The sequence below is a fragment of the Brassica napus genome, chromosome A8 (genome assembly GCF_020379485.1).
Source record: "Brassica napus cultivar Da-Ae chromosome A8, Da-Ae, whole genome shotgun sequence".
Lineage (NCBI taxonomy): Eukaryota > Viridiplantae > Streptophyta > Magnoliopsida > Brassicales > Brassicaceae > Brassica > Brassica napus.
The window spans coordinates 22,414,845-22,440,433 of record NC_063441.1 but is presented as its reverse complement, the minus strand read 5'-3'; the positions used below and the strand labels follow the sequence as shown (position 1 = coordinate 22,440,433).

At 38.2% G+C, this 25,589-nt stretch overlaps 10 protein-coding genes across 13 annotated transcripts; 5 read left to right on the top strand and 5 right to left on the bottom strand.

The window, feature by feature from the left end:
• Nucleotides 1-130: 130 nt before the first annotated feature.
• LOC106362226 (protein CHUP1, chloroplastic) lies at nt 131-2,037 on the bottom strand. Its single transcript, XM_013802075.3, has 5 exons — nt 1,404-2,037; nt 1,003-1,319; nt 809-920; nt 498-629; nt 131-412 (listed from the first exon to the last, which is right to left on the bottom strand). Exons 1-5 carry the CDS (start codon nt 1,941-1,943, stop codon nt 323-325), a joined length of 1,191 nt encoding a protein of 396 aa, XP_013657529.2. The 5' UTR covers nt 1,944-2,037; the 3' UTR covers nt 131-322.
• LOC106362235 (CST complex subunit STN1) lies at nt 1,463-4,372 on the top strand. Of its 4 annotated transcripts, XM_048738301.1 has the most exons (5): nt 1,463-1,649; nt 1,821-1,936; nt 2,420-2,459; nt 2,748-2,898; nt 3,817-4,372. In XM_048738301.1, the coding sequence occupies exon 5, from the start codon at nt 3,819-3,821 to the stop codon at nt 4,293-4,295; it is 477 nt and encodes a 158-aa protein (XP_048594258.1). In that variant the 5' UTR covers nt 1,463-1,649; nt 1,821-1,936; nt 2,420-2,459; nt 2,748-2,898; nt 3,817-3,818; the 3' UTR covers nt 4,296-4,372. The 4 variants fall into 4 exon arrangements, with proteins under 4 accessions (XP_048594258.1, XP_022546192.1, XP_048594259.1 ...); XM_022690471.2 differs by lacking the exon at nt 2,748-2,898; XM_048738300.1 differs by lacking the exon at nt 1,463-1,649 and having other exon boundaries at nt 1,798-1,936.
• A 1,125-nt stretch (nt 4,373-5,497) lies between these two features.
• On the bottom strand, nt 5,498-6,151 carry LOC106362236. Its single transcript, XM_013802090.3, has one exon. The coding sequence runs from the start codon at nt 6,132-6,134 to the stop codon at nt 5,700-5,702; it is 435 nt and encodes a 144-aa protein (XP_013657544.1). The 5' UTR covers nt 6,135-6,151; the 3' UTR covers nt 5,498-5,699.
• Nucleotides 6,152-6,859: 708 nt separating this feature from the next.
• LOC106362231 (loricrin-like) lies at nt 6,860-7,719 on the bottom strand. The gene has a single exon (XM_013802082.3). The coding sequence runs from the start codon at nt 7,531-7,533 to the stop codon at nt 7,045-7,047; it is 489 nt and encodes a 162-aa protein (XP_013657536.1). The 5' UTR covers nt 7,534-7,719; the 3' UTR covers nt 6,860-7,044.
• Nucleotides 7,720-7,975: 256 nt separating this feature from the next.
• LOC106362229 (ran-binding protein 1 homolog a-like) lies at nt 7,976-10,589 on the bottom strand. Its single transcript, XM_013802079.3, has 4 exons — nt 10,333-10,589; nt 10,084-10,235; nt 9,877-10,002; nt 7,976-8,539 (listed from the first exon to the last, which is right to left on the bottom strand). The coding sequence occupies exons 1-4, from the start codon at nt 10,485-10,487 to the stop codon at nt 8,298-8,300; spliced, it is 675 nt and encodes a 224-aa protein (XP_013657533.1). The 5' UTR covers nt 10,488-10,589; the 3' UTR covers nt 7,976-8,297.
• Nucleotides 10,590-11,621: 1,032 nt separating this feature from the next.
• LOC111200131 (protein PSY3-like) lies at nt 11,622-12,592 on the top strand. The gene is made up of 2 exons (XM_022690815.2): nt 11,622-11,974; nt 12,286-12,592. Exons 1-2 carry the CDS (start codon nt 11,884-11,886, stop codon nt 12,411-12,413), a joined length of 219 nt encoding a protein of 72 aa, XP_022546536.1. The 5' UTR covers nt 11,622-11,883; the 3' UTR covers nt 12,414-12,592.
• Nucleotides 12,593-13,164: 572 nt separating this feature from the next.
• LOC106362237 (internal alternative NAD(P)H-ubiquinone oxidoreductase A1, mitochondrial) lies at nt 13,165-16,063 on the top strand. Its single transcript, XM_013802091.3, has 8 exons — nt 13,165-14,024; nt 14,431-14,644; nt 14,717-14,877; nt 14,956-15,021; nt 15,097-15,260; nt 15,338-15,452; nt 15,518-15,697; nt 15,787-16,063. Exons 1-8 carry the CDS (start codon nt 13,560-13,562, stop codon nt 15,937-15,939), a joined length of 1,518 nt encoding a protein of 505 aa, XP_013657545.1. The 5' UTR covers nt 13,165-13,559; the 3' UTR covers nt 15,940-16,063.
• A 250-nt stretch (nt 16,064-16,313) lies between these two features.
• Nucleotides 16,314-20,109, top strand: LOC111199871. The gene is made up of 3 exons (XM_022690467.2): nt 16,314-17,866; nt 17,967-18,637; nt 18,738-20,109. The coding sequence occupies exons 1-3, from the start codon at nt 16,666-16,668 to the stop codon at nt 19,080-19,082; spliced, it is 2,217 nt and encodes a 738-aa protein (XP_022546188.2). The 5' UTR covers nt 16,314-16,665; the 3' UTR covers nt 19,083-20,109.
• On the top strand, nt 19,918-22,500 carry LOC106362239 (sugar transport protein 2). Its single transcript, XM_013802093.3, has 4 exons — nt 19,918-20,279; nt 20,365-20,684; nt 21,305-21,931; nt 22,001-22,500. The coding sequence occupies exons 1-4, from the start codon at nt 20,150-20,152 to the stop codon at nt 22,418-22,420; spliced, it is 1,497 nt and encodes a 498-aa protein (XP_013657547.1). The 5' UTR covers nt 19,918-20,149; the 3' UTR covers nt 22,421-22,500.
• Nucleotides 22,501-22,797: 297 nt separating this feature from the next.
• LOC106362238 (zinc finger CCCH domain-containing protein 4) lies at nt 22,798-25,462 on the bottom strand. Its single transcript, XM_013802092.2, has 4 exons — nt 25,234-25,462; nt 24,596-24,865; nt 24,276-24,499; nt 22,798-23,796 (listed from the first exon to the last, which is right to left on the bottom strand). Exons 1-4 carry the CDS (start codon nt 25,336-25,338, stop codon nt 22,956-22,958), a joined length of 1,440 nt encoding a protein of 479 aa, XP_013657546.2. The 5' UTR covers nt 25,339-25,462; the 3' UTR covers nt 22,798-22,955.
• Between the last annotated feature and the right edge of the window lie 127 nt (nt 25,463-25,589).

The window sequence follows — 25,589 nt, the reverse complement described above, 5'->3', positions numbered from 1 at the left end:
TAACTCTAGTGGTATTTGTGTATTGGCATCTGCAAGTTTCAATTCCAGTTTTAGTCTCTAGATTGGAGTGTGTGATACGTTTCCGTGCTGGTTGCGTTGAGATGAAGAACGAGACACGTAGACATTAATATCTATGCAAGAACAATATACTTGATTGAATTATAGAACAATAATTTAGGCTCTAGTCTTTTACATGTCTAATGCGTAATCTTAAAAGCTAGATTACAACATACTTCACACTCTCTTACTTGCTGCTGCACCAGTCAACATGCGTCTTTTAATACTCAAAATCGACTCGGAGTTTTTTTAAAGTTGTGAACCGTTACTTATTTATCTTCTGGGATTCACTTGTAGCCATCTTCTTTAGCTCGTTAAATATGCGTAATGCTTCTTCGTCAAAACCGCCAGCAAACTGAAATATTGAGGAAATAACTGAATAGACATGAACATGGCTTTTATTAAGCAGATTACTTTATGACTCTTTTTTTTTTTGGTACCTGGTGTATTGTGTAGGCAAATCTGACCCCTTGAAGCAATAGATTTCCTTCTTTACCTCCTCCATTTGATTCCAGCTCCTTTGTTATTCGCTTCATGTACGCCTGAGCTAGCCTCAGCGAGCTGTATTTTAGCTGCAATAAGGTAAAATTTCATTTACTTTTCTTGAAGTTGGTTAAATGGCTGATTCATTACAAAAGATGTAACTTATAGTTTGCTTAGAATAGAATTATAAGGTATCTTTACATCCCTATATGATAGTTTCCATCATAATTTGATTTTATTGGTGTATCGCAGCTAATCAGTTACCTACCTGTCTGATCAATCCTGCATCGAGCATCCACTCCCACGGTATCTGAAAGTCCTTGTATCTCTTCCCTGTACTGTCTCTTGTTCTCTCTGTGCTGTTAACAGCTTCTTCTAACCTGAAAGTTTGAACATTTAATGACATTGTAATTGAATAGATCAAGTTGTTTACTAGTAGCTCTAATCTTTATACATGCTCGCCTGTCTTGTAACGACTGAATCTTTTGCAAGACCTGCTTTAGAGGTTCCTTTGGATTTTCCTTGAACGACAAAATCTCAGTTTCAAGGCTCTTTAGCGCTCTGTAGCTGCAAGCAGCTTCTCTTAGTGAATCTGCTTTACGTTCTGGCCATTTAGGGAAATGCTTTAGGACTGCCCTTTCGTCGACCAAGGAAGATAGTTCGTCGTCTATCCATTTCACAAACGTCTCCACTTCTGATATGTCTGTAAATGTTGCAGCATCCACCTTACTGATTAGGAAATGGATATGTTCTCTGTGTCTGTCAGTGTCTGATTTGATCTGCAAGTGCACAAACAGACATTGTTTGTAATGATTTAGGAAAGGCTCTGCATCTAGATAAGAGCTAAACATAACCGTACTTACATCTGAAAGATATTTGGAGCGGTTCTCAATCTCACCAATCATGTTTGCGTTGAATGCAGGAGACGAGACTCCGTTCTGATTGATCTTGTTGCCTATATGAGACTCTCTCTTCGTGAGGGCACGATACAACTCCACAACTTCTGTAGCACGGCGCACGGACCTTTTGCCAAGTGTTGTCTTTGATGGAAGTGGTGGAGGCGGTGGCGGCTTTATTGCTGTAGATTGTTCTTTGACCGTTGGCTTCAGGTTTGGATTCTTTACCTCATGACCCTTTATGTTGGATTTGACACTCTCTGGCGCTTTCAGATTAGATGCATCTGTGTTGCCGCCACCATCATATGAGCTCTGCAACTTCTTCCATAACATTGATTTCCTCTCATTTTCATGTGCTTTAAGATTGCTTACTTGTGCTCGTAGGCGAGCCACTTCTTGACGCAGCTCGTGATTTTCCTTCTCCAGCTTATCGTTCTTCATTAGAGAAGCTTGAAGCTCCTTCACCAGACGCATAAGATCCGAATCATCCTCACCATTTGGTAACATATCTAACCTGTTTTCCCTAGTAGATGTGGGATTGGGTTAGTTTTTCTTTAGGGGAATTTTTTCTCCTTTATATCACTTGCTTTTCTGTTACGTCTCAAGGAAGTTATATATATTCACCTAATCCTTTGATGTTCACTTTTGCGTGTGGTTAATTGCAAATTACAAGTACAGTCACAGAATAAGAGTATTCTCATGTGTGACCCCTTCTTTTCTAGTGAGCCGTAATAAAATTTGGACCTATATACACACTGTCTTTTCCTTTTGCATTAGTTGTCCATCAAGTTAGTGACTAAGGTCATCACTTGAATGATTGTGTTCTTCTGTTGAACCTGAGATACTGCGAGTATACAGTCTAAGTTCTTCTGTGTCGGTGACCAAGGTCATCACTTGAATGATTATGTTCAGGATTAGCTATGCTTTGATGCGCATCGGATATCTAATTTCTTATATTAATTTACTCCTTTTCTAAATTGCAGACTAAGTTAAAAGATCCTCTGGCCCGCAAATAAGTCAGAGGTAAGCAAATACTTTACTTAGCCTTCCTAATCACATAAGAAGTGAAGATAATTTATTATACTGAAGCTTCATTAGCTTTAAGTTAGTAAGGATTGAACCATTAGGTACGATAATGGCTTGCCTCTCAAGTAATAGTCATCCCTCACCCACTCTAAATCCACCTCGTACGTCCACGTATGAGTGTGGCTGGAATCCCTTTCTCTGTAAAATAGTTTTCGCTCTAAATCCTCTAACTTTATAAACTGATTTCACTCGTTTATTTATTTCACATTTTCATAACAAAATTAGAAATTGGAGTCACAAGATGGTGTACTGAAGTATTAAACATGAGTTCACGAAAAATAAACACACACACACACACAAAGGAAACATGAATCACCTCTAAAGGCATTTATTGTGGCTTTGTGAATTTTTGAGATTCTCTGCCTCTGAAGCAAAGGTAAAGTTGAAAATGACATGGTACCATTTAGTAGTTTTCTACTGCTTTTGTTTTCTTGCTTTCATCATTTATTCATCTCCACTCTATTCATAGATAGTACTTGAATCAAATAAAATGTATATTCCCTTTCTTTATTCAAATCTACAGAAATGTATGTCCTGGAAGGGGGTAGCTAAAAATACACAGTGTCAGTGGAGTTTTGTTTGATCAGTGACTCCACACACTATTGTTTATGATGATCTCTATAAGTAACATAAAAAATGGTGGAATAACAAAGTTTATTTAGATTTAAATGAGAACACCTTACCCATGGTAATGAGTCTGATGACTAAATATACAGTAGTTATTAGACATGAACTAGTTGCTGAAGTAGGTGACTGTCAAGATCATTTGTTTTTCTGGAAAAAAGTTAATGGAGTTTTTTAGCTTTAATAATTCATGAAATTCTAGAAGTTTGTCTATCAAAAACGAGTTATGCAGTCTTTATAGACTTTTAGATCTTTTGTAATGTAGAATTGTAAACGTGTCTAATTCTTTGAAAATCTTACTGGGTGCCGGTCTGCATCATGTAGTAAGATTTGAAAATCGTAACTTTCATGGGATAGTTTCTTCTCAACACTATACTACTTTTTAATTCTCAATAAGGAAGAGTAAATTACACAATAATTTCATTCAAACAACTATGCTGAACTTCAGATCTCTGAGACTGCAGGACAATTAAGTAACAGAAAAACGTTCTTTAATCACATTAAAAATAACAATAGTAATCTCATCCGAATAAACTACTTGTCAAAACTAGAACATATATTTATTTTTACACATAATTGTTGTAGAATTATTTTCAGTTTAAATATTTTTTTTTGAAAATCGTTTTAACGGTTTCCCGCACTAATCTTCATTGTTATGGTCTGTGTCCAGCCATGGATCGATCCCAACAAAACACACACGCGAAACTCGTGACACGTGACATCCACCGCCTGACACCATCACCGACAGAAGCCAACTGTTTCTCCCTGGGATGTATCTCATGGGTCTCACGCGTAGAGACAGTGGGCACGATCGTCTCTCGCGACATGGCCGAGAAGTTCCTCAAGTTCAGCATTGACGATGGCACTGGCTGCGTCACGTGCATCATGTGGCTCAACCAACTCACCTCTCCTTACTTCAGCCGCTTCGACTCATCGACGATTCTGCTGCACTCAAGAACCGCTCGTAGACAAGCAAGAGACATCAGAATCGGAGCCGTAGCTCGCGTTCGTGGCCGCGTCGGCTTGTACAGAGGAGATATGCAGATCACGGCGACTAATGTGGTCATCGAGAGAGACCCGAACGCTGAGATCTTGCACTGGTTGGAGTGTGTTAGGCTTAGTCGAAATTGTTATCGAATTCAAAGTTAATTATGTAATTAAGAGAAGATGATTTCAACTGTAACTCGTGGTTTAAGTCTTATCATTCATCTCTGATGTCTAGTTTCTTCGCCTGTGTTGAAATTGAAACTCGAACTTATAACCCCTTAAGTTCTAACTTTTGAACATTAGTATTTTCTATAGTCTATACTAAACATAAAAAAAACAAAAACTTACGAAAACATACCACAAATTGAAATCTTATTAATTACTTAGTGTTATTGAAAAGAAGCTTAGATTGATTAATTTGCTTAACTATTGTGGAATTGTAAATCGAATGAAGGTTGAATCAAATATGTACACAGGACTATAGGAGTGTTATAACTGCAAGGATAGAGAGATAACATGAAGCTTTGTGTTAATTGCAACGAAAGCTAGAAATAACAGAGAGATAGCATGAAACTTTGTTCAAACAAATTTTAAAACTGTATACCTATTTATAGTATACGAACTGATAGTGACCTCTCTAGTCTTGCCTAAGCATTTCGTAGCCTTATTATCTGCGTATTATCAACGGCGGGTGTTGAAATAATTAACACTGCTATACATGATTGCATAATCAACATATATTTATTAGTTAGAAAAAAGGATGAGTTTGTTTGGTCCCTAAACTTTGAAGTCTAATAGCACGAAGCTATCATGATATAGGTTAATTACATCCTACATCAAATATGCAATCAACTCACAATTCAATACTTATGTAAATCTATTACTCTTATTTTCCTATCTATTCTTTATATAGAAACTTAAAATGATCAGAATCATAAACCATATTTTCACAAATACATTGGGAGCATGTGACCCTGACCCATATCTTTCAACGCTGCATGCGCCACTGGCATGTCTTGAATAAACTTTAAAGTATGGTGTCTGTTTTGCTTAAAATGTTATAAGTGGGTACTGGTCATTTCTCGAATGTGTGTGGTGCATGTCTCATTTAGTATAGTTCCAAGTGGCCATAGTTGATCAGTTTTTTGGTGGAGATTGAGTCTTGTCTTTATCTCGAGTCTTGGCATCACTCATCATCACATGGTCCACGGATAAAGTTAATCCACCAGTTGGGCCATGACTTTTCATATTTTGATATAGATTCCAAGGAGCTAAGCGATAATGTTTTTGCAATGGCTTATGAGATTATGCTTGTATATATATCTTAGTAATTATTAACCAAACGGAATTAAAACAAACAAAAATTCCCACTAAATGGTAGTATTATATATAAAAAAAATAGTGGACGATGCTATCATAGGAACGTTTGCTTTACAAATTTAAATAAATATGTATTGTTCTTGTGGGGTGAGCAACTGGTGAAAACACTTCTTCTAAGTGAATATGATCGACACTTTACATACGCCATAGTTCCATCTAGACCTACGTACATATATCAAGTTCAGACTAAATCAAGAATAAACCGGCTAACACCGATAAACACAACCAGCCGACCGCACACACTGCCCCTCGAAGGTTCATGCTACCGCTTGAACGATGAAAATGCGATCTGGCCGGATAAATCACACCTGCCCCGCCACGTGATCGGCTTCGACCTCCAACTCCTCCTCCCCTGCTGCCACTGCCGCCGCCACGTCCTCCACCAAATGATTTTTTGATAACAACAGCTAACTCACGAGTCTTTCCTTCAAACCCAACAACATCCGTCTCTGAGGGATAAAAAGGAAGAGTCTCGTGGTTCGTATCAGCTGAGTGAGGTCGTGAGCTCACGGAAAGCAAATTGTGTTGAAGATAAAAGATGAAGAGAGTATACAAAACCAAAGATGTTCTTCTGAAAGCCATTTTTTGTTGGTGTTGTTTGGTTTCTGTGTCTTCTAGCATTTTCCCTTTTGCTTTCTATTTATATAAATTGGCTTACATTCTTTACTCTATGTACTAGGAGTATTACAAAAAAAAAAAAAGGAGGACGCGTGAGAAGTGGTTGCCGTTTCGTCGTAGTTTCAGTGTCTCATTAAGAACCTGCTCCTAAACCATAGTATAAAGTTTATAAGTGACGCTATTTTTTTTTTAAATAAAAGTTAAATTTGTGGGTGTAATATTTTGTCTGTCGACTGCAAATAAAATTTAGATAGGAGAGAAGAAAAATGAGATGAGAAAAGTTTGACTCCTTGGCACGACAGTGTTTATATATTTTGAAGTATATTAGGACAAAAATTGTCATAGTGTATAGTTTGATTAATTACATTATATATTAGGACAAAATATATTAGGACACATCACACATTACAACACTCTCCATATCACTTACCTTTGTTTAATATATTTTTCTTTTTACTCTTTACATAGAAACTTAAATGATCCTTATCTTAAAAACATTTTTTACAAATACATTGGAAATCTATAAACATGTGACATGTATGGTGGAATTTTTAATTAATATATAATCGCAAACTAAAGGAAAATAAAAATGGGAGAGAGGATAATTATATTTACTATGGTTTGAGATATAGTAAATTTGTGTATGTAATTTTTCTCCTTGATTATTTACTATAAATGTGACATATGATATAGTCAAAGCCTTAGTGTTCAGAATGTTTAATTTCAGCTTTACGAAATTTCACAAATATACTAACTGAATATAATTTACAATGTACAAACCGTGCATACAGCATAGTAAACAACCGAAACACAACAACTGACCATTAGCCCCAATCAATCTCAGACCAAACCAGACCGGACTTCAACACATATGCACCCCAAATTAAAATGGTGAACCAATACATAAATCTTTCTAAGCCAATATTAAACCGACTAAAATTGATAAACCCAACCAACCGGCCGCACATACTGCCCCTCGAATATTCTGTCTGCCGCTTGAACGATGCAATCCACGAGTACCGTTACGACCAGCATAACTCGAACCAAAACGTCCTCCGCCGTTTGACCAGCTTTGACCGCTTACACCTCCTCCTTCCACGCTGCTATGGCCGCCACCACCTCCTCCACTCGTGCTGCTACCACTGCTGCCCCCATCTCCTCCACTCGTGGTGCTACCGCCGCCTCCACCAGCTCCTCCAATGCCTCTTCTTTTGATAACGAAAGCTAACTCTCGAGCCTTTCCTTCAAACACATCAACAACTGGTTTTGACTCATTTACATGAAGACTCTCTTTGTTCGTATCAAGTGAGTAAGACCGTGAGCTAACGGAAGTGAAATCGTGATGAAGATGAAAGACGAAGAGAATGTATAAAACCAACGGTGTTCTTCTCAAGCCCATCATCGTGTTTTTTGTTTTGTTTTATGTGTCGTACTCACTTTTTCCCGTTTGCTATGCATATAAATAAATTCGATATCAATTCTTAATATAAAAGGGGTTTGAGGATTAAACGCGGCACAAGTGGTTGACTGTTTGACTTGGAAAAGTCTAATAGATATATACTCGAGTACTAAACGCCATAAATAAATAATTCAAGTTATGATGTGTTAACCACTTTAACTAGTGTTGACATATATTAGCCCATCTAATTCGTTTTTTGGTATTTTGTATCATAGCCAAAATGTATGTGCTGATTCACCAAACCCAACTTAGTACATGTTGGTTGTTGTCTCCTTGATTCCGTGTGAACAGTTTGAGTGACCCTTTTGGGTATAGAGCATAATATAAAGCATGTGGCTTTAATTCGATTTCTGAATGGAATTTTACTTGTCAGAAAAAGAACATATTAGACTGTAAAACATATCTATCCCCATCATATAATAAGACCATGCAAAAACGATCCATAAAAACCTTAAAACAATAAATTCAATGTACTTATAAATAAATCTCTCCCCTGAATCTCTCATATCATTCGACCGACACTTTCAGACTCAAAAACTAAAGACCCAAAAACGACACTGCAAAACCCGACCCCAAGCGATATGACTGGACAAAACATGTGTAGATAGATAGTGCCCAGACAATGGTAGACACGAGAGAGATGCATCTAACACTTATAGGCTTATAATGTCTCGCCAAGATCTGTGGAGGGTAAACTTTGATGCAGCTTAAGTTGAGGGAACAGCCTCTTCGGTTTTCTTCTCTTCGTCAGCTTTCTCCGGCTCGCTTTTTTTCTTCTCCTCTGCTTCCACTTCAGTCTTCTCCTTCTCCACAGGTTTCTCCTCTGTTTTAGTCTCTTCAACGGTCAACTTCTCGAGAAGACCAGCGGTGTCAGAGGCATCTTTGCTCTCTTCTTTCTCTACTTCAGATTCAGCAACTTCGTTGAACTTCTGCATAAACGCTTTGCAGTCTGACAAGGAAAACACGACTTTATTACAAAAACTTCTCGGTTCATGGCATTATTAGCACATAAACAATTGAAAATATACACCCCCAATATATAAAAATGTAGACTACCGACTAAACTTTTCAATTGAAAATATACACCCCCTAACTACCTCAAGATCTTTGACTCTTCTAATGTAACGTAAGCATAATCTAGCAGCCATAGACAACTCTTTAACTACCAAGGTTAAATACACAGTGAGAAGAGTGTAATACTTTGTGGAAAGGAAAAAAAAACAAAGCAATAGAGCTCTAAACCAGCCTATAATGAAAACTTTGAGTTGGGATCTTCCAAAAGCATGCAGCCACCTGTGTTTAAAAAGGCGCTCGCCTTATGCGCCAAGGCGCAAGGCGCACTCAGGCGATAGCTCCATCGCCATGCACATCCCAGGCAAGGGTATGGTCCCTAAGGCGCTCGCCTAGTGCGCTTTGGCCATAAAGCGGTGCCTTCAAAGGCGATGCAAAGGCGCGCCTTGGAGACCCTATGTTAACCGACACTAAACCAGGTACGAAACCAAACCCTGCTTTAACTAATTCACCAATCTTATAACAAAACGTCAAAAATACTCATCAAAACCCTAGCTCCCTCTTCAAAGTTAAACCAAACGTCAAAAATTCTCACAAAACATATATCTCACAGTGTTTTGCTTAAGGTTAGTCTCATAGGTTCTTCTTCTTATTATTATGACTACTTGTGTTTCTTGGTTACAGTCTAGAATGCACTGCGATTGCTTATCTCTGTAATTTTGGTGCTTCTTTTCTTTTATACAGTAAGTGATTGATGCTTACATAATTGACGCTTACTAGTATATTGTAGCTTGAGGACTCCTGTGATCAAGTTGATGTATAATCTTTGTTTGTAACTGAAACAAATCTAATATATATTGAAATTCATTTTTAACATGTATTTTATTGCTCTTTATGGTATAGTTTGTGTTTGCATGTTCTTTACGTTATTGAATGCTTTATTTGCATGTTCATCATCATAGTAATTTAGTTTTTTTTTTTTTTTAATCACAGTTTCAAGTGGTCTTCAAGGCGAGAGCCTCGATGCGCCATGGCGCAAGGCGCAAGGCACATACTTCATCGCCATGGAGCGCCATGAGCCTTTTTAAACACAGGCAGCCACAAAGCTAAATTCAAAGTTCTACCAATTATATACTGAGAATATATAAGCCAAAGCGAAAGCAACATGCATAAAGGTTAATGAAACAAGTGGTAATCAAAAAGTCAAGATCAGCCAATAGCTATATTGACAAGAAACAACACAATAAGTGGAATGTTATCATAATTGATACTCACTCTCAATGGAAGCAAACCGGATGCAGAAAAGCTCATCCTTGAGTTCACCATCAGCAAAGTCACGTGCGTGCCATACACAAGACTTTTCATTTCCAACGTGTTCTTGAACATTCATGCCCTGTGTAACTGCAACAGTTCCAAGAGTAACTTAAATACAGATCCAGATAAAACTTAAACCACATAAAGTAAACCTAAACGGAGGTTTACCGAAGTGATTAGCACAGATCTTGAGAGTTTTCGATTGCCTCATAACGAGACGAATCTTCCCAGTGCTCTTATGCTTCAAGAGCTTCACAGTACCAGCACCTCTCTCCTTCCACTGATTCGCCTCCTTATCGAACCGATACAGCTTCGATTTCCTTAGATTCACTCAAACAAAACATTTCAATCAACAAATCTCAAGAGTCCCTAAAACCCTAGGAAACTCGATTAGATCACAAATCTCGTAAGACTTACAGATCGAGGACGGCGTCTTCGTCTTCCTCGCCGGTAGTGACGGCAACCTCCTCAAGCCTAACGATCGGAGCGACCTGAGCTCCGGTGTCCTCGTCCTCGTTAGCTACAGCTTCTTCAACGTCTCTGGGCTCGTGCTCGGGTTCGTTGGTGGCCATAGTAATCTACGGATCGAGTTTTCTTCGTGGATTCGATTGGTTTGCTAGCGTTGCGGCGTGTGAGAGCGATAGAGAATTTGGGAGGTTTTACAAAATGGGAAGGAGACTTTATGAGCGGAGTTATACGGGGGGATTGAGCTTTGAATGGGCCTATCTCTCAGTGGGCCGGTCTCTTATGGCCCATATAAGGCCTCATTATACTTTTTTCTCAAATATAAAAGTTCAAAAAACACTCAACTTAGTTTTTTTTTTGGTCTGAATGTTAAATTTGTACCAAAAGTACAATAAAAAACTAAAATAGCAGAAAGACCAAAAACTAAATAAAAAGCAAAGGATGAGGAAACTAAACTTTAAAAACTAACGAAACCAAGAGACAAAACACATCTTGAAGAAAGAGAAACGGCTTACGTCTCAGAAGTAAACCCGGTTACATGTGAGGTCAATGTTACCACGAGATACCACTAATCCAGCCAAACCTCGAAACCGAGATGCTAGCGTCTCCTGCAGTTTCACAAGAACCACCTAAAGTTGGAAGCACAACTGGAATGTCGAGGCAATAATAATGCAAGCCCGTAAACCATCCAACCCTATTGAACCGAACCGCAGCGTCCCAACAAAGAAAGGAGGAGAGGGTGATCTTCGTTGAATCAAAAAATTAAGCCACCTAACTCTTCAGGCACACAATCTTAGTTTTGGCAGGATATATTTAAGTCTCCTAAAATGATTATCATGTTCATCTTAATCTTAAACTATTTATATATTCAAATTTTTTAAAAAAAATTTCACACTAAATTATTAGTTTTAGTTAAAATTGAAGAGGATACACATGTACAGTATTATTTTTATAGAGAAACTGTTAATGTCAACTTTAAACTTAAAAGAATACGCAATACCTCTGAGGCTCTGACGTCGACAAAAAAAAAGGAGTCTCAAAAAATAAAGGATACCAGTGATTACAGCAAGAACCCCACATGATCGTCAGAAAATCTTCTTTTTATAAAGTGACCAAACCCCAAATCCTCTTTTGGCCAAAACTTTTGACGTTGACATTTTTGTAACGGACGGTGCAAGTAAGTCAACGCCCCATGCAAACACATGTTCGCTTTGCTTCTGAGTTAACTGTTTAACTTAACAGTGTGAAACCCACGATTTGTCTGCAAAATAGTCAACTCTTTCATACATCCAATGAAGACGATGCCATGTGTTATATAAATCAGCTGTTGTTTGGACATCCGAAACATGTTCTGTGCTTCGATCTTTCATTTTATAGCCAGACTAACTCATTAATAATACAGCCTATTTTGTCGAGTTGATCACTTCAACGAGATAAGTAAAAAAAAAAAGGGAATAGTGAAGAGAGATAGAGAAAGACGAGGAAAAGGAGAAACAAGGGACGATGGGTTATTGTTTTGCTATTAAGCTGTGTTTATGCATCTTCTTTGCACTTTCAATCGTCTCTACGGCTCGAATCGGTATTTCATTTTCAGGTAATTAGAAGAGCATTAAAACAGTTTAGCTCATCATCTCATCCACATATGTACAATAAAGAGAATAATTTAGAGTTGTTTACATATCCTCAATACTTCGTTGGATTGCTCGGTCTCTTCGATCGATTATAGTGATCTATCATAATCTAAATAAAAAGGGTTCTATCTCGTATACATTCGATTAGTTGATTAATTCTTGATACATGCGTGTCGAAGGAAATAGATAGACTCTTTCGTAATATATTATTCATATCATCTGTGGTTGTAAGTTAATTAAAGCTTCTTAATATATATTTGCGCATGCATAACAGGAAATGAAAAGTTGGTGATGAGAGGAAGATCATTGATGATGGTGAGCACCAATGACTACGACGAGCCATCGGCCAACGGCAGACACAACCCACCTGGTGGGAGGCATGGTGGAGGTCGGAGAGGGTGAAGAATACAAAATGTTTCTTATTGTTAACAAAAGAGAAAATAATTAACGAGTATTTTTAAATTTTACTCATTTATATCATCACGTTCATCTCTTTATATATTGAACAAATAAAACCCTCGGAAAATAATATGTACTGATAAATTAATAAGAAGATATGAACACTTGTATCTCTTGGAAGATCTCAATGTCAGTAAGTGGTAATATAATTATTTTCGTTTTGCGTGATAAGTTTTTCTGAACTTTTTACGTTAATTTATTATGATATATTATTTCCAAGAAAATCATATAAATGCCTTCAATTGTCAATACAAGCACTAAAGAATCACAAAAATGTCTCTACAACTGTAAATTCTATGATGTACCCTGAGTAGCATGGTAAATCTCATATAAGCTTTTGACCTTTTTGGTCTTTGCGTCTTTCTTTATAAAGTTGATTGGCAAATGGCAAAGCTCCCCTTGTGTTAATGTGTTAACGTGTTGTTTTGTAACAATAGTCCTGCTTTCATAAAACCCAAAATATTAAATCATCTATATATGAATGGGCGAATGGGTCACAATTATTAACTAGTATAAGTTTGGGCTGCTGCTCCCTACATCCTTCACCTCTGACGATACGGCCTATCACAATGAACGATTATTCTGATGTCCTTTTCTTGCGCCCCACACAAGTCTTAGAGAATCACATGTTTGTTATCGTCATTTCCCTCGCTCCAATTTCCGTTGAGTTACTAACATTTTTTTTTTATATATAATATAGAATTTTCAACACCAATCACTTATTTATAAATTATCTTTCCCAGTTCTTTTGAAACTCCATCTATATCTACAGCAACATGGCACCGTGTACGGTCGTAACATTTTCGTTTATATACATATCGTAGCAGCAATCATATATTACCAAATACGAATATTTTCCATTTATTTTGGAGAGAAAGAAAGACAGTGTGACCTGTCATTTCCAAATCTAGCACGTAGGTTTTTGTCAGACGCATAGAAGTGATGATACAGTACCAAGGCGGCTAGTTGAACAAGAGTGTTCGTTTCTCCAACAGCTTAAGGTCCATAACATTGTGTTTATTGCTTGCTTAGAAGTAACCTTTTTGTATCATTCTTGAATTTTCCGGGAATTCAAGAACCAAAAGAATCATGTCTTGGATCAAGAACCTCGTAAAGATCTCTCCGACAATTTCTTCTGTCGGAAACTTGTTCAGAAACCACGAATCCTGCACTCTCTCGTCTCGTTTCTGCACGGCTCTGCAACATCAGCAGCGACAGAGCGAGACTGTTCAAGCAGCGGAGGTCGTACAACATCGTTACGAAGGTTTGGCTCCGACAAAAGAAGGAGAGAAGCCGAGATTGCTGGTTCTAGGGTCGGGTTGGGCAGGTTGTCGTCTTATGAAAGGAATCGATACGAGCATATACGACGTCGTTTGCGTGTCTCCGAGGAACCACATGGTCTTCACTCCTCTCTTGGCTTCTACTTGCGTCGGTACGCTTGAGTTTAGGTCCGTTGCTGAACCAATCTCTCGTATCCAACCGGCTATTTCACGTGAACCCGGTTCTTATTACTTCCTCGCTAATTGCTCACGACTTGATTCTCAAAACCACGAGGTAATTGTGTTTGTGTGTCGTTTTGACTTTGTGTTGTGTCATATATATAAAGTAAAGAAATGGAATATTGATTACACATGATTATTCGGAGCTTAGACGAAGCTTATATATTAATAAATTATTAATTTATTTTATATATATCTTACATTTATACAAGATATTTTAATTAGTTTTTGATTTTAACTATAAATTTATTTTTGATGAATTATTTAAATTAGATATACAAAATAAAAATTCAGATAAAATATGTGGATTTGTACTATCATCATTGCTTTATTTAATAAATTTAGATTATTTAAATTATATAAGTCGGATTTAATGAAAATAGTTTTGTTTGTCGTCTAGACCGATGTTTAGAACCATGGTCATATATTCATGTATGAATCTTTCACTCGGTTACAAACAGGTGCATTGTGAGACAGTAACTGATGGGTTAAGCACATTGAAGTCATGGAAGTTCAAGATCGCTTATGACAAGCTGGTACTAGCTTGTGGTGCAGAAGCATCCACATTTGGAATTAACGGCGTCTTGGAAAACGCCATCTTCCTCCGTGAGGTTCATCACGCTCAGGAGATACGTAGAAAGCTTCTTCTTAACCTCATGCTCTCCGAAGTTCCAGGTAACAAACAACAACACATATATTCTTCTTCATACACCAACTAAACTCATAACGTGCCAACTTTCATCTTAGGCCTTGGTGGAGAGGAGAAGAAGAGGTTGTTGCATTGCGTTGTGGTCGGAGGTGGTCCCACTGGTGTAGAGTTTAGTGGTGAGCTTAGTGATTTCATCATGAAAGATGTTCGTCAGAGATATGCTCATGTCAAAGACGACATCCGTGTTACTTTGATCGAGGTAACCTTCATTGATATATATATAAAGTTTATTATTCATAAAATGTAATTTTGACAAATACTTTTTTTTTCCTGAAAGGCAAGGGATATACTTTCTTCTTTTGACGATGGGCTCAGACAATATGCAATCAAGCAGCTAAACAAGGTTACAAAATGCCAGATTTATTTGGTTTTTATTTGTAACAATGTTGAGAATGTGTTAGTTTATTTTTGACACCAGTCTGGAGTGAAGCTTGTGCGTGGGATTGTGAAAGAAGTGAAGCCTCAAAGGCTAATTCTTGACGATGGAACCGAAGTTCCTTACGGTCTCTTAGTCTGGTCAACTGGTGTTGGTCCATCTTCGTTTGTGAGGTCTCTTGATCTTCCAAAAGATCCAGGTGGAAGGTCAGTGACTCCAACACCACAACTTGTTCTGTTTTTATTCTTCCAAGAATATATCTTAGTTGATTATGTTTCCATAGGATTGGGATTGATGAGTGGATGCGTGTACCTTCAGTACAAGACGTGTTTGCTATTGGTGACTGTAGTGGGTATCTTGAGAGCACAGGGAAGTCAACACTTCCTGCTCTTGCACAGGTCCGAATGTTCTTGTCATAAAATTCCATTTTACTCATAATTAACAAAGTCTATGGTCAATGAAGGTGGCTGAGAGAGAAGGCAAGTACTTGGCAAATCTACTGAACGTGATGGGGAAAGCTGGAGGAGGAAGAGCCTTGAGTGCAAAGGAAACAGAACTTGGAGAGCCGTTCGTGTACAAGCATTTGGGAAGTATGGCTACTATTGGGAGATACAAAGCTCTCGTTGATCTTCGTGAGAGCAAGGTATATAAACAAAGATCATGCAACTTTCACTTAAAAACCCTAAAACACACATAGATAGCTAACTTTTGGAGGAGTTTTTTCTTGGGCAGCAAGGAAAAGGGATATCAATGGGTGGTTTTCTGAGCTTTTTCATATGGAGGTCAGCGTATCTGACTCGAGTCGTCAGCTGGAGAAACCGTTTCTACGTCTTTATTAACTGGATCACCACTTTCGTTTTCGGCCGTGACACTAGTCGTCTCTGATCCAAAATCTTCCACACTGCTATGTACTGATCCAAATCCCTCAAAACTGTTATCAGCCTAAACGTTGTCGTTTATTTGAAACATCACTGGTTACACTACAATAATTCACAAAAACATTTAGTTACTTCATTATGTACAGAAAGACTAAAAGAGTAAAACTCTCACACACTGGTATCACCCAACAGCGATTGGATCCACATGATAGTCATGCATAAGTCTTCTAAAACAGACCGCAACTATATTTTATAGAAATGCAGGACATAGGACTGTTCATGTCAGACAGAGCATACTTCAGACACAATCTGATAGTATTGAGCATGACATAGGACGGTTCATGGTCCATTTGTGGGTATGACAGTTTGTGAAACGTTTTCTGTTCTGTCTTTGAGAACATGTGTAAAGTAAGTAACTAACAATCTCTTACCCGTTTTCTGTTCTGTCTTCTCCGTCTCCCTGTTCTGTACCAGGGCCATCAGGAGGAAAAAAATTTAAAATGAAAACCCAAAAAAGGAGGGAAATTTCTAAATATGGAGTAAACCTAAAATCTAATTGTTTTTGAGTGGCTATTGTTTCACATGTAACTTGACCTCTCCTCTTCATCCATTTACGCTTCTTCCATTGATCTCTGAATTTTTTTTATTGACTAAACAGTTTACATTTTGAACCGCCATAGAAAGCTTTAGAGTTCTTTTTTTTTTTCTCAGTTTTTCATCGTTGATCGAAAACATGGGAATCAATACCAAAGATATCGGAACTCTCGTCTGGAAAATTCTCAGAATCACCACGAAAAATATTTACACATGCGTAAGAAAATACCCAGTTATCTCTGGTGTTTCTGCCTCCACCTTCCTCTTATACACTTTCCTCCCTCGTCTTTTCTATTTCATCATCTGCTCTTCTCCGTTCATCGCATGTTCTGTGTTTTATCTTCGAAAACATCTAAGATCCAAGCCTTCGAAGATCGAAACTATCAACGCGGCTAATGCGTTACCACCATTTTCCCCAGAGGGTTCTGAGAGAGGAGGAACAAGGAGAGCTGACTTAAAGCACCAACGAAGCGTTAGACGAAACGCGAGAAGGAAAGTTGAGGAGGTTGGCAAAGACTGGGACTCTTCTCAGGCTAGCGAGGATGAGAGAGACCAAGTCATTTTAACAACTCTCTACGGTGAGTTCCCCAACCCTCAAAAATTTAAGAAAGATAAAGCCTTTCTTGCGACGCAAGAATTCTCATTTGAGCCTAACCTAGACGAAGAAAAGAGAGACAAAGCCTTTCTTGCGTCGCAAGAATACTCCTCTGAGCCTAACCTAAACGAAGTAAATGTTTCCGTTTTACATCCATATGAGAGGCTAACGAGCGGAGGCGGTGAAACTGAAGTTGAGTGTTCATCATCATCATCATCATCAGAAGGAGAAGAAAAAGAATCTTTCCCTAAAGACACCAAGATCATAGCTTGGACCGACGATGATCAGAAGAATCTATTGGATCTTGGAAACTCTGAGATGGAACGTAACAAGAGATTAGAGCATTTGATTACTAGAAGAAGAACGAGGAGACAAGTCTTACTTGCAGCAGAGAGAAGCCTAATGGATATGGAAGTTCCTCCTGTTTGTGTTGGAAGAAACTACTTCGGTTTGGATCATGATGAAAACTATATGATTGATGGACTTCAAATGCCTGAATCTGCACCTTCTGTGTTACTACCAACAAAGAACCCATTTGATCTTCCTTATGGTCCTCAAGAGGAGAAGCCTAACCTCTCAGGTGATAGCTTTCATCAAGAGTTTTCTGAAGCTAACCCTAACCCTCGTGAGAGCTTCTTCAGCCACCATGAGAGCTTTTGCCGCAGAAACTTTCCTCCATCAGAGGTTGACTCGAGATTGGAACACTGGAAAAAGTCAACTGATGGTTTGCTTAGACCACAACAAGGTACATTGCTTAGACCTGTTCTGTTTCTTGCTCAAATTGTTATAAAGTCATGTGTTTAGAAACGTGTAGTTAAAGCTTTGTGTCTATCTTGTTCATGTAGGTAGTGATTATGATGGTTTGGTTGAGAAGAAACAACCTCTAACAATAGCAGAAACAAAAGATATGGAGGCAGAACACAGGGCAGAGACTGTTGTGCGTGATTTAAACACATTGCTTGCACCTCAAGAAATGGTAATAACAGATACCAACATCTCAGATCAAGTAGATTCTTCTGAAATTTCTGTAAAACCAAATGGTGACCAACCTGTTGGAAATGCTTTAAAGGGTGTGATTCGTAGAAACACTGTGACACGTTCGACTTCATTAGCGCCAGAAAGACAAATATACATGGAACATTTTGGTTACAGCACAGTGAAAGGACATAAGGTGACTAAATCTGGGGAATCTGATCTTCAAGTTGAGTTTTCTGAAGTGGGATCACCTCCCACTACAGTTGATTGGAACCATTCTGATGATGATGATGAGAAGTCACTCTTTGTCAACGAGTCAGACACAGGTAAGGAAACAGTGTTTAGTGGCGAGGTAAATGAGGCTAAAGAGAATAGTCTTGTGGATGGAGCTGCAGAATCTCAAATGTTACCAGTGGAGAAACTTGATCAAGATTTCAATATGAGTTCTCAAGAAAGTGATGCAGCCAAACAATTTGAGGAAGAGGAGAGATCAAAAGCCATACAGGCCACAGTTCCTCACACCAATGAAGTTATACTAGAGGTTATATAGTTCCATGTTCTTATCAAGTTTACTTAAATATAATTGTTTTTTTATAATGTTGAATTTGAATGTATTCCTTGCAATGTTTTTACTTTGACAGGAACCACCTGAACATCTCACAAACTCGGTGGATGAGATGAAGATGAGTTATGAGTCTGATGAACCTGGAACCTCTGAGAGAAGAGCCAATCAAGAGATGCAAGAGATAGTGGAACCAGAAGCTTCAGTTGTGAATCAAGTCACCTCTGATGAATCTGATACTTCACCAACATCTGTGTTACCAGACATATCGTCACCATTAGGCCAGACTTTGACTGTAACCTCTGAGGATTTGGAACTTTCATCAGCTAGTCAACAGGGAGCTGTGATTCACGATCAGGAATTATCACTGAGTTCATTAGATGGTGATAGGAACAGTATAGAAACAGAGGTCAGCCCTATGTAGTGGGCTGCCTAAAGCAAAATAAAAGTTTTTTGGTCCATAAATTTAATCACAAAAACAATGCTGCTACTTAAACATTTGACCTGAAGTTTATCAAAACTACAAATGATGATCTATTTGTAAATATTTTTGGCATTTAAAAGTTGATGTTTCATCAACTATATTCCAGAATCAGCACACTAGAAGTTAGTTTCAAAGGCTGTCATGTGCACTTGAACTGAAATGTTTCTTACAGAAGAATGAACTGTGTTCTCTAAAGCAGGAACAATTTGAGTCAAGTGAGTAAACTGCACAAGAAGATTATATACTTCACATGTCATTATCCCTGTAATCCATCCTAAGAGTTTCTTAATCATATTTTATTATATTTTCTTAAAAATATTGATATCGTTTGCAATAGTTGTTACAAGAAGGAACACAAAACAATGATCTTGGTTTGCTAGGATCAATTGGAAATGTCACTATTTGTTTTTTTTGGTGGTTTAAACCTAGACCTAGTTAGTTAGTTCTCTCACGATGATGCAGGTGTATTATCCATACCGATTATTCTGGTTGACTTAAAACACTATCATTTTATTTTTTATCTCAACTTTATCTGCTTGTTTAAATTGCTTCATTCTGTATTATCTTTTCCTTGATTATTTGTGTATTTAAACATGTGGATAATTGATGTAAAAAACATGTGGATAATTGATGTAAACTGAACAAACTCTTATCCATGTTCAAAAGTATATATATATAAAAACTAATATATATTTTGCAGTGAAATTCGGTGTTAGATCCAATAAATCCTCATTGTTGAAATATAAATTTCTTTTTAGAATGATATTATCTTGATATCAAAACAAATGCAAAGAAGAACTATCTTAAACACAAGCAGATTTATCGACCGTATTTATCTAAAGTAGTTTCAAGTCAACCCAAAAATCGGGTCTAACAAAGATTTATGGGGGAAAATCATAGTTTATCCAAAACACTCCTAACTCAACTATAAAAGAAACACATCTAACTAAACCTTTCGTCATAAACATACTTAGAAACAAAGAGCTAGACAGAAAGAGATAAAAAAAATGGTTACGGGTGTGATGAATATTGAAGAAGGTGCTTCCTTACCTGCAAAGAATACTTTTCAAGTCTTCATGTGCAGTATCATTGCCGCTGTTGGTGGTCTCATGTTTGGTTATGACATAGGAATCTCAGGTTTGTTTGTTTGGTTAGGGTTTAACTAGTTCTTGTCTCTTTTTGTGATTGATGTTTGATTAATGGGTTTGGTTAAAAATTGTAGGAGGTGTGACGAGTATGGACACTTTTTTGATAAAGTTTTTCCATCACGTGTACGAGAAGAAACATAGAGTACACGAAAACAACTATTGTAAATTCGATGACCAGCTTTTGCAGTTGTTCACTTCTTCTCTCTACTTAGCTGGAATCTTCGCCAGTTTAGCCGCTTCGTACTTATCCAGGAGGTTCGGAAGGAAACCTATAATCATGTCCGCTTCGGCCTTCTTCCTCTGCGGTGCTATCCTCAACTTCTTTGCCCAGGAACTCGGCATGTTGATCGGTGGTCGTATCCTCCTTGGCTGCGGCATCGGTTTTGGTAATCAGGTCATAATCCTCAAAACTTTATATCTACATTTCATCTAGGTCAGGTCTTGAGATTTTGAGAACTTAAATATATATATATATATATATGTATATTAATTTGAAAATTTTAGGATTTGGTCAATGCAGAACCAGTCTTGAGATTTTAAAAGCTTAAACAATATTTAGTAACTTTTCAATAACTTTTTTTGTTGTTGCAAATTTAGAACATTTTTCTATGTACATTACTTTGACGTTTTAGAAGGTATCATATGCTAATATTAATTTATATATATTAACTTGATTTTTTTTTTAATATTTATATATGTTAATTGAAAATATTAGGATTTGGTCAATGCAAAACCAGTCTTGAAATTTTAAGAGCTTAAACAATTTAGTAACATTTATTTTAAAGTTTTAGGTACCATATGCTAAAAACTTTTTTGCTTATGTCTATAACACCCACTGGGTTATTCTCAGAGATTTGGCTATTCTCTTGGCTATTCGATAAACATTTTTCTATAAACATTTATTTTAATGTTTCACTTGGCTATTCTCAGGACCTTTCCGTCTAGAGTTTTGTTTAGCCGTTAAGTTCATGGACTGATCTTGTTTCTAACATTTGTATGCCAATACATATGCAGACCGTTCCATTGTTCATCTCAGAGATTGCACCGGCTAGAATCAGAGGAGGACTAAACCTCATGTTCCAGTTTCTCATCACCATTGGAATCCTAGCAGCAAGCTATGTCAACTTCCTAACGTCCACGGTGAAAGACGGCTGGAGATTCTCTCTCGGCGGTGCAGCCGTTCCAGCCTTGATCCTCTTGATAGGTTCCTTCTTCATCCACGAGACACCAGCTAGCCTCATCGAGCGAGGCAAAGACGAAGAAGGGAAGAGAGTACTGAGGAAGATCAGAGGCCTTGAAGACATTGAACTCGAGTTCAACGAGATCAAACGCGCCACAGAGATTTCTAACAAAGTGAAAAGCCCTTTTAAAGAACTCTTCACCAAAAGCGAGAACAGACCGCCGCTGGTGTGCGGAACGCTGCTTCAGTTCTTCCAGCAGTTTACTGGAATCAATGTAGTTATGTTCTACGCTCCTGTCTTGTTCCAGACCATGGGGAGCGGTAACAACGCGTCTCTGATCTCTACCGTTGTCACAAACGGTGTGAACGCCGTCGCTACAATTATCGCCGTTGTCATGGTTGATAGGCTCGGTAGGAAGTTCTTTTTGGTGGAAGGAGCAACTCAAATGACCGCTACACAGGTAAAAAATAAAACATTGTTTTATGTGCGTCACAAGTTTACTTGAGTAACAAGTTAACTCTGTTTTCAGATATCTATTGGAGCCTTGCTCTTAAAACACTTGCACCTAATCGGACCTATTACAAGTCGCTCTGTGCCACTTATTGTACTGATACTCATCTGCATCTACGTGTCTGGATTCGCTTGGTCGTGGGGACCATTGGGATGGCTTGTTCCTTCTGAGATCTACCCTCTTGAAGTGAGAAATGCAGGTTACTTCTGTGCAGTGGCGATGAACATGGTCTGCACATTCGTTATCGGACAGTTCTTCTTGTCGGCGCTATGCAGATTCAGATCAGCCTTGTTCTTCTTCTTTGCAGTCATGAATGTTATCATGGGACTCTTTGTCATCTTCTTTCTACCTGAGACCAAAGGTGTTCCTATTGAGGACATGGCTGAACAGCGTTGGAAGAAGCACTGGCATTGGAGGAAGTATTTTAAGCAGAACTAGATAGTTATTTCTACTTAGTATTTTGAGCATCTCACAAACTTTCTTGCTACTTAGGTAGGGTTTCTTTATTTTGGAGTTCAGGTTGTTTGCATTTTGTTAATAATAAAATTTTACTAAAGAATGTGTGTGAAATTGGCCATAACGGTACATTGAGAACCAATCTGCTTCCATAATTTATGTGTCCAGATAATCCAAAGTCTCTATAGTTAGCTCTAGATCACTTGGATGAATTGAAAAACATTAAAACAGAAAAAAATCAAAAATGTTTGGAAGATATTTTTTATGAGAGTAAAAAATTATTGGTGTACAAAGCTAGAGACGTATATAAAAGAAAAGATATTTGGCCACCACTGATAAACTATTCACCGCCAGACCCATTTTTATTTTAAAACTTAGATTTGATAACTTCCATTAAGAACCGACTTGGGAAATAATATTTTTCAAAGTTTAAACTAAAACAGCTGAAAATGATTCATTCAGAGTATAAAAAGCTTTTAAACATAAAAGTTGCTGAACATTTTAAGCAAGGATTCTTCTACTGAGATGAATCAGTAGTAGTAGAAGCAGTAGGAGGTTGTTGAGAGGATCCTGAAGGTGCGCTAGACCCAGCAGGTGCAGAGTCAGGTGGTGGGGCAGAGACTGCGCTTGGTGACGGTGCAGGTTTTGATCCAGGACCAGGTTGCTGTGGGTACGATTGGTAAGCAGCTGGAGGTGGGGCATAGTGGTGGTGCATAGGACCAGGATACTGCTGCTGGTAAGGCGATGGCATATATCCATATGGTGCTGGCGGGTATGGCTGGTGTGGAGGCATCATGTAAGAAGAAGACGAACCTCCGTTGTTCTCAGTGCTTGAACCACCAGCTTCTTGGGTAGAAATGACTGCACCCATTCTCTGTGGGTCCATAGATGGGTAATACGGTTTGTCCTGGTTCGGTGGTGGTGGGTGCATGTAGTACTGTTGCATCGGTGGCGGTTGATTATGTTGCTGAGATATAACGGCTCGAGGTAGCAAACCACTATGAGCCACACCGCCCTGTTGGTTCGAACCATCTTGATCAGGTCTGGGAGCCTGAGGCCTTCCCCACATGAGTTTTAGCCTCTGACCATTGACGACTAGCCTGTTGGAGAGCTCTTGCGCAGCCTTCTCTGCTCCTTCACGGGCTGTGTATGTGACAAACGCGCATGCTTTGTCGGCCAAGATTCGGATGGACTCGATCTCTCCATAAGCGTAGAACTGATCTCGTAAGTCCTGCTCGAGAATTCTTGAATTAAGTCCACCGACATAAAGCGTTTTGATGCTTTGATCGTCTGGTGATTCTAAAGTGCCCATCTCACCAGCTTTTCCAAGTAACTTCATCGCAACCGGATCATTAACACTGCGAAAATGTAAAAGAAAATTAGAAATAGTTCAAACCGACTGTTTGACATGAATAAATGAAACTACATGAGAGCCGACATAGCATAGTTCATCGCAAGAATTGACGATCAGAAATCATATATGTCAAAAGACTAATACATTAATAGCATCAACGTCAAAGACTTGAAGGTTTCATGAGAGAGACCCATTAAGATACCCTCAATGTTGATGCTCTAAGAGAACAAAAAAATTAGAAAAGGCTATAACAAGACTAAGCGAACATAGAGCTAAGTTCAGCTCAAGAATTGAACATCACAATTCATATATGTTAGTGGCTTCCAAAGAATGAATGAATGTCTAAACTGATCAAAGAGAAAATAGTACCATAGCAGATACATGTAAAACTTAACAAACTTTATCAAGGGAGATACTGAAACAAGCATTTGAGAAGGCAAGTAAACATCAACAAAGTCATGCATACAGAAGAAAACAGCTTACCCATAATAACGGTCTTTTATGTTCTGCTGAGAAAGCTCTCCTGTTTCAGGCATCTCATGCCGGTATGGACATTCCTCACCTCTAGTACACTCACCCCTGATGAAGAAACTACAAACATGTGCTCTGTTCCTCTTATAGTACGGTGTTGTTCTTTGAAGCTTCAAAATAGTATCATTAGGACGCATCTTCCCAAATGAAGATTCATAATCCAGTCCAGCTCTAGTCTACACAAGACAAAAAAAAAATCACTTGAATTAAATAAGCCACCATGTGAAAAAACTAACTTACTAATTAATGTGAGAGTTGGTTATTCATCATACCTTCCTGTCATGCTCCTCAGCGAAGTACTCTCTGTTAACATCACTCTTTGGGATAGAGTCATGAGTACTAATGTTAAGCGCAGTGTCCCTGGCTTGAACAGGAAGACCATACTCAAGATCAAGAAGACAGACTTGACACACATTCTTCAGCTTGCAGCAAGTCTGACAAATCTCCGTCTTCTTGTATCTAGCGTCTCTTCCAGGTCTCCACCTAAACACCGTGAACGGCCGCGTACATATCTTGCACTCCTTATCATACTCCGCCTTGGTCTACACACCAACAAACAACAATAATCAAAATTCGAAATGTAACTAGACGAATCTGGATCTCAAAACCAAAGCTCCGAGCGAATCTGATAGCTACTTAAGCACTAAACCTAACTTTTACTAGGTTTAAGTACTCAAATCTCATCAACGAGCAAGAGAGTGAAAGAGAGGAATCATCATTGGTTTACACACCAACAAATAACACTTCAATCAGCAATAATCAAAATTCGAAATGTAACTAGACGAATCTGGATCTCAAAACCAAAGCTCCAACGATTTTGATAGCTTCTTAAACTCTAAATCTAACTTTTACTAGGTTTAAGCACTCGAATCTCATCAACGAGCAAGAGAGATTGAATAAGAGGAATCACCATTCGAACGTAGGGATTGTCACCGAGGCAAGACTCGCAGACGATTGGGAAATCGGATCGCTCCCATCCATCGGCGTCGTGATCTCTGAGAATCCTGTGAGCCATTTCTCTCTTCCTTTCTCGCGATTCGCTCGATTTCAATCTCGAGCACGACGAAAGGTAACGGCGGACGACGGTTCTATCTATCCCTAATAATAGGTCAAAACCCGCGTGTGATTTATCTTTTACGTATTTACAAAATAAACCCGAAACTTTCACTAGTAATGCAAAATTAACTTTTAGCTTTTTAAATTACAAATCAAACCTCGTAGCTTATACTAGCGAATTGGCGGGTAGCAAATGTACTAGAATTAAAA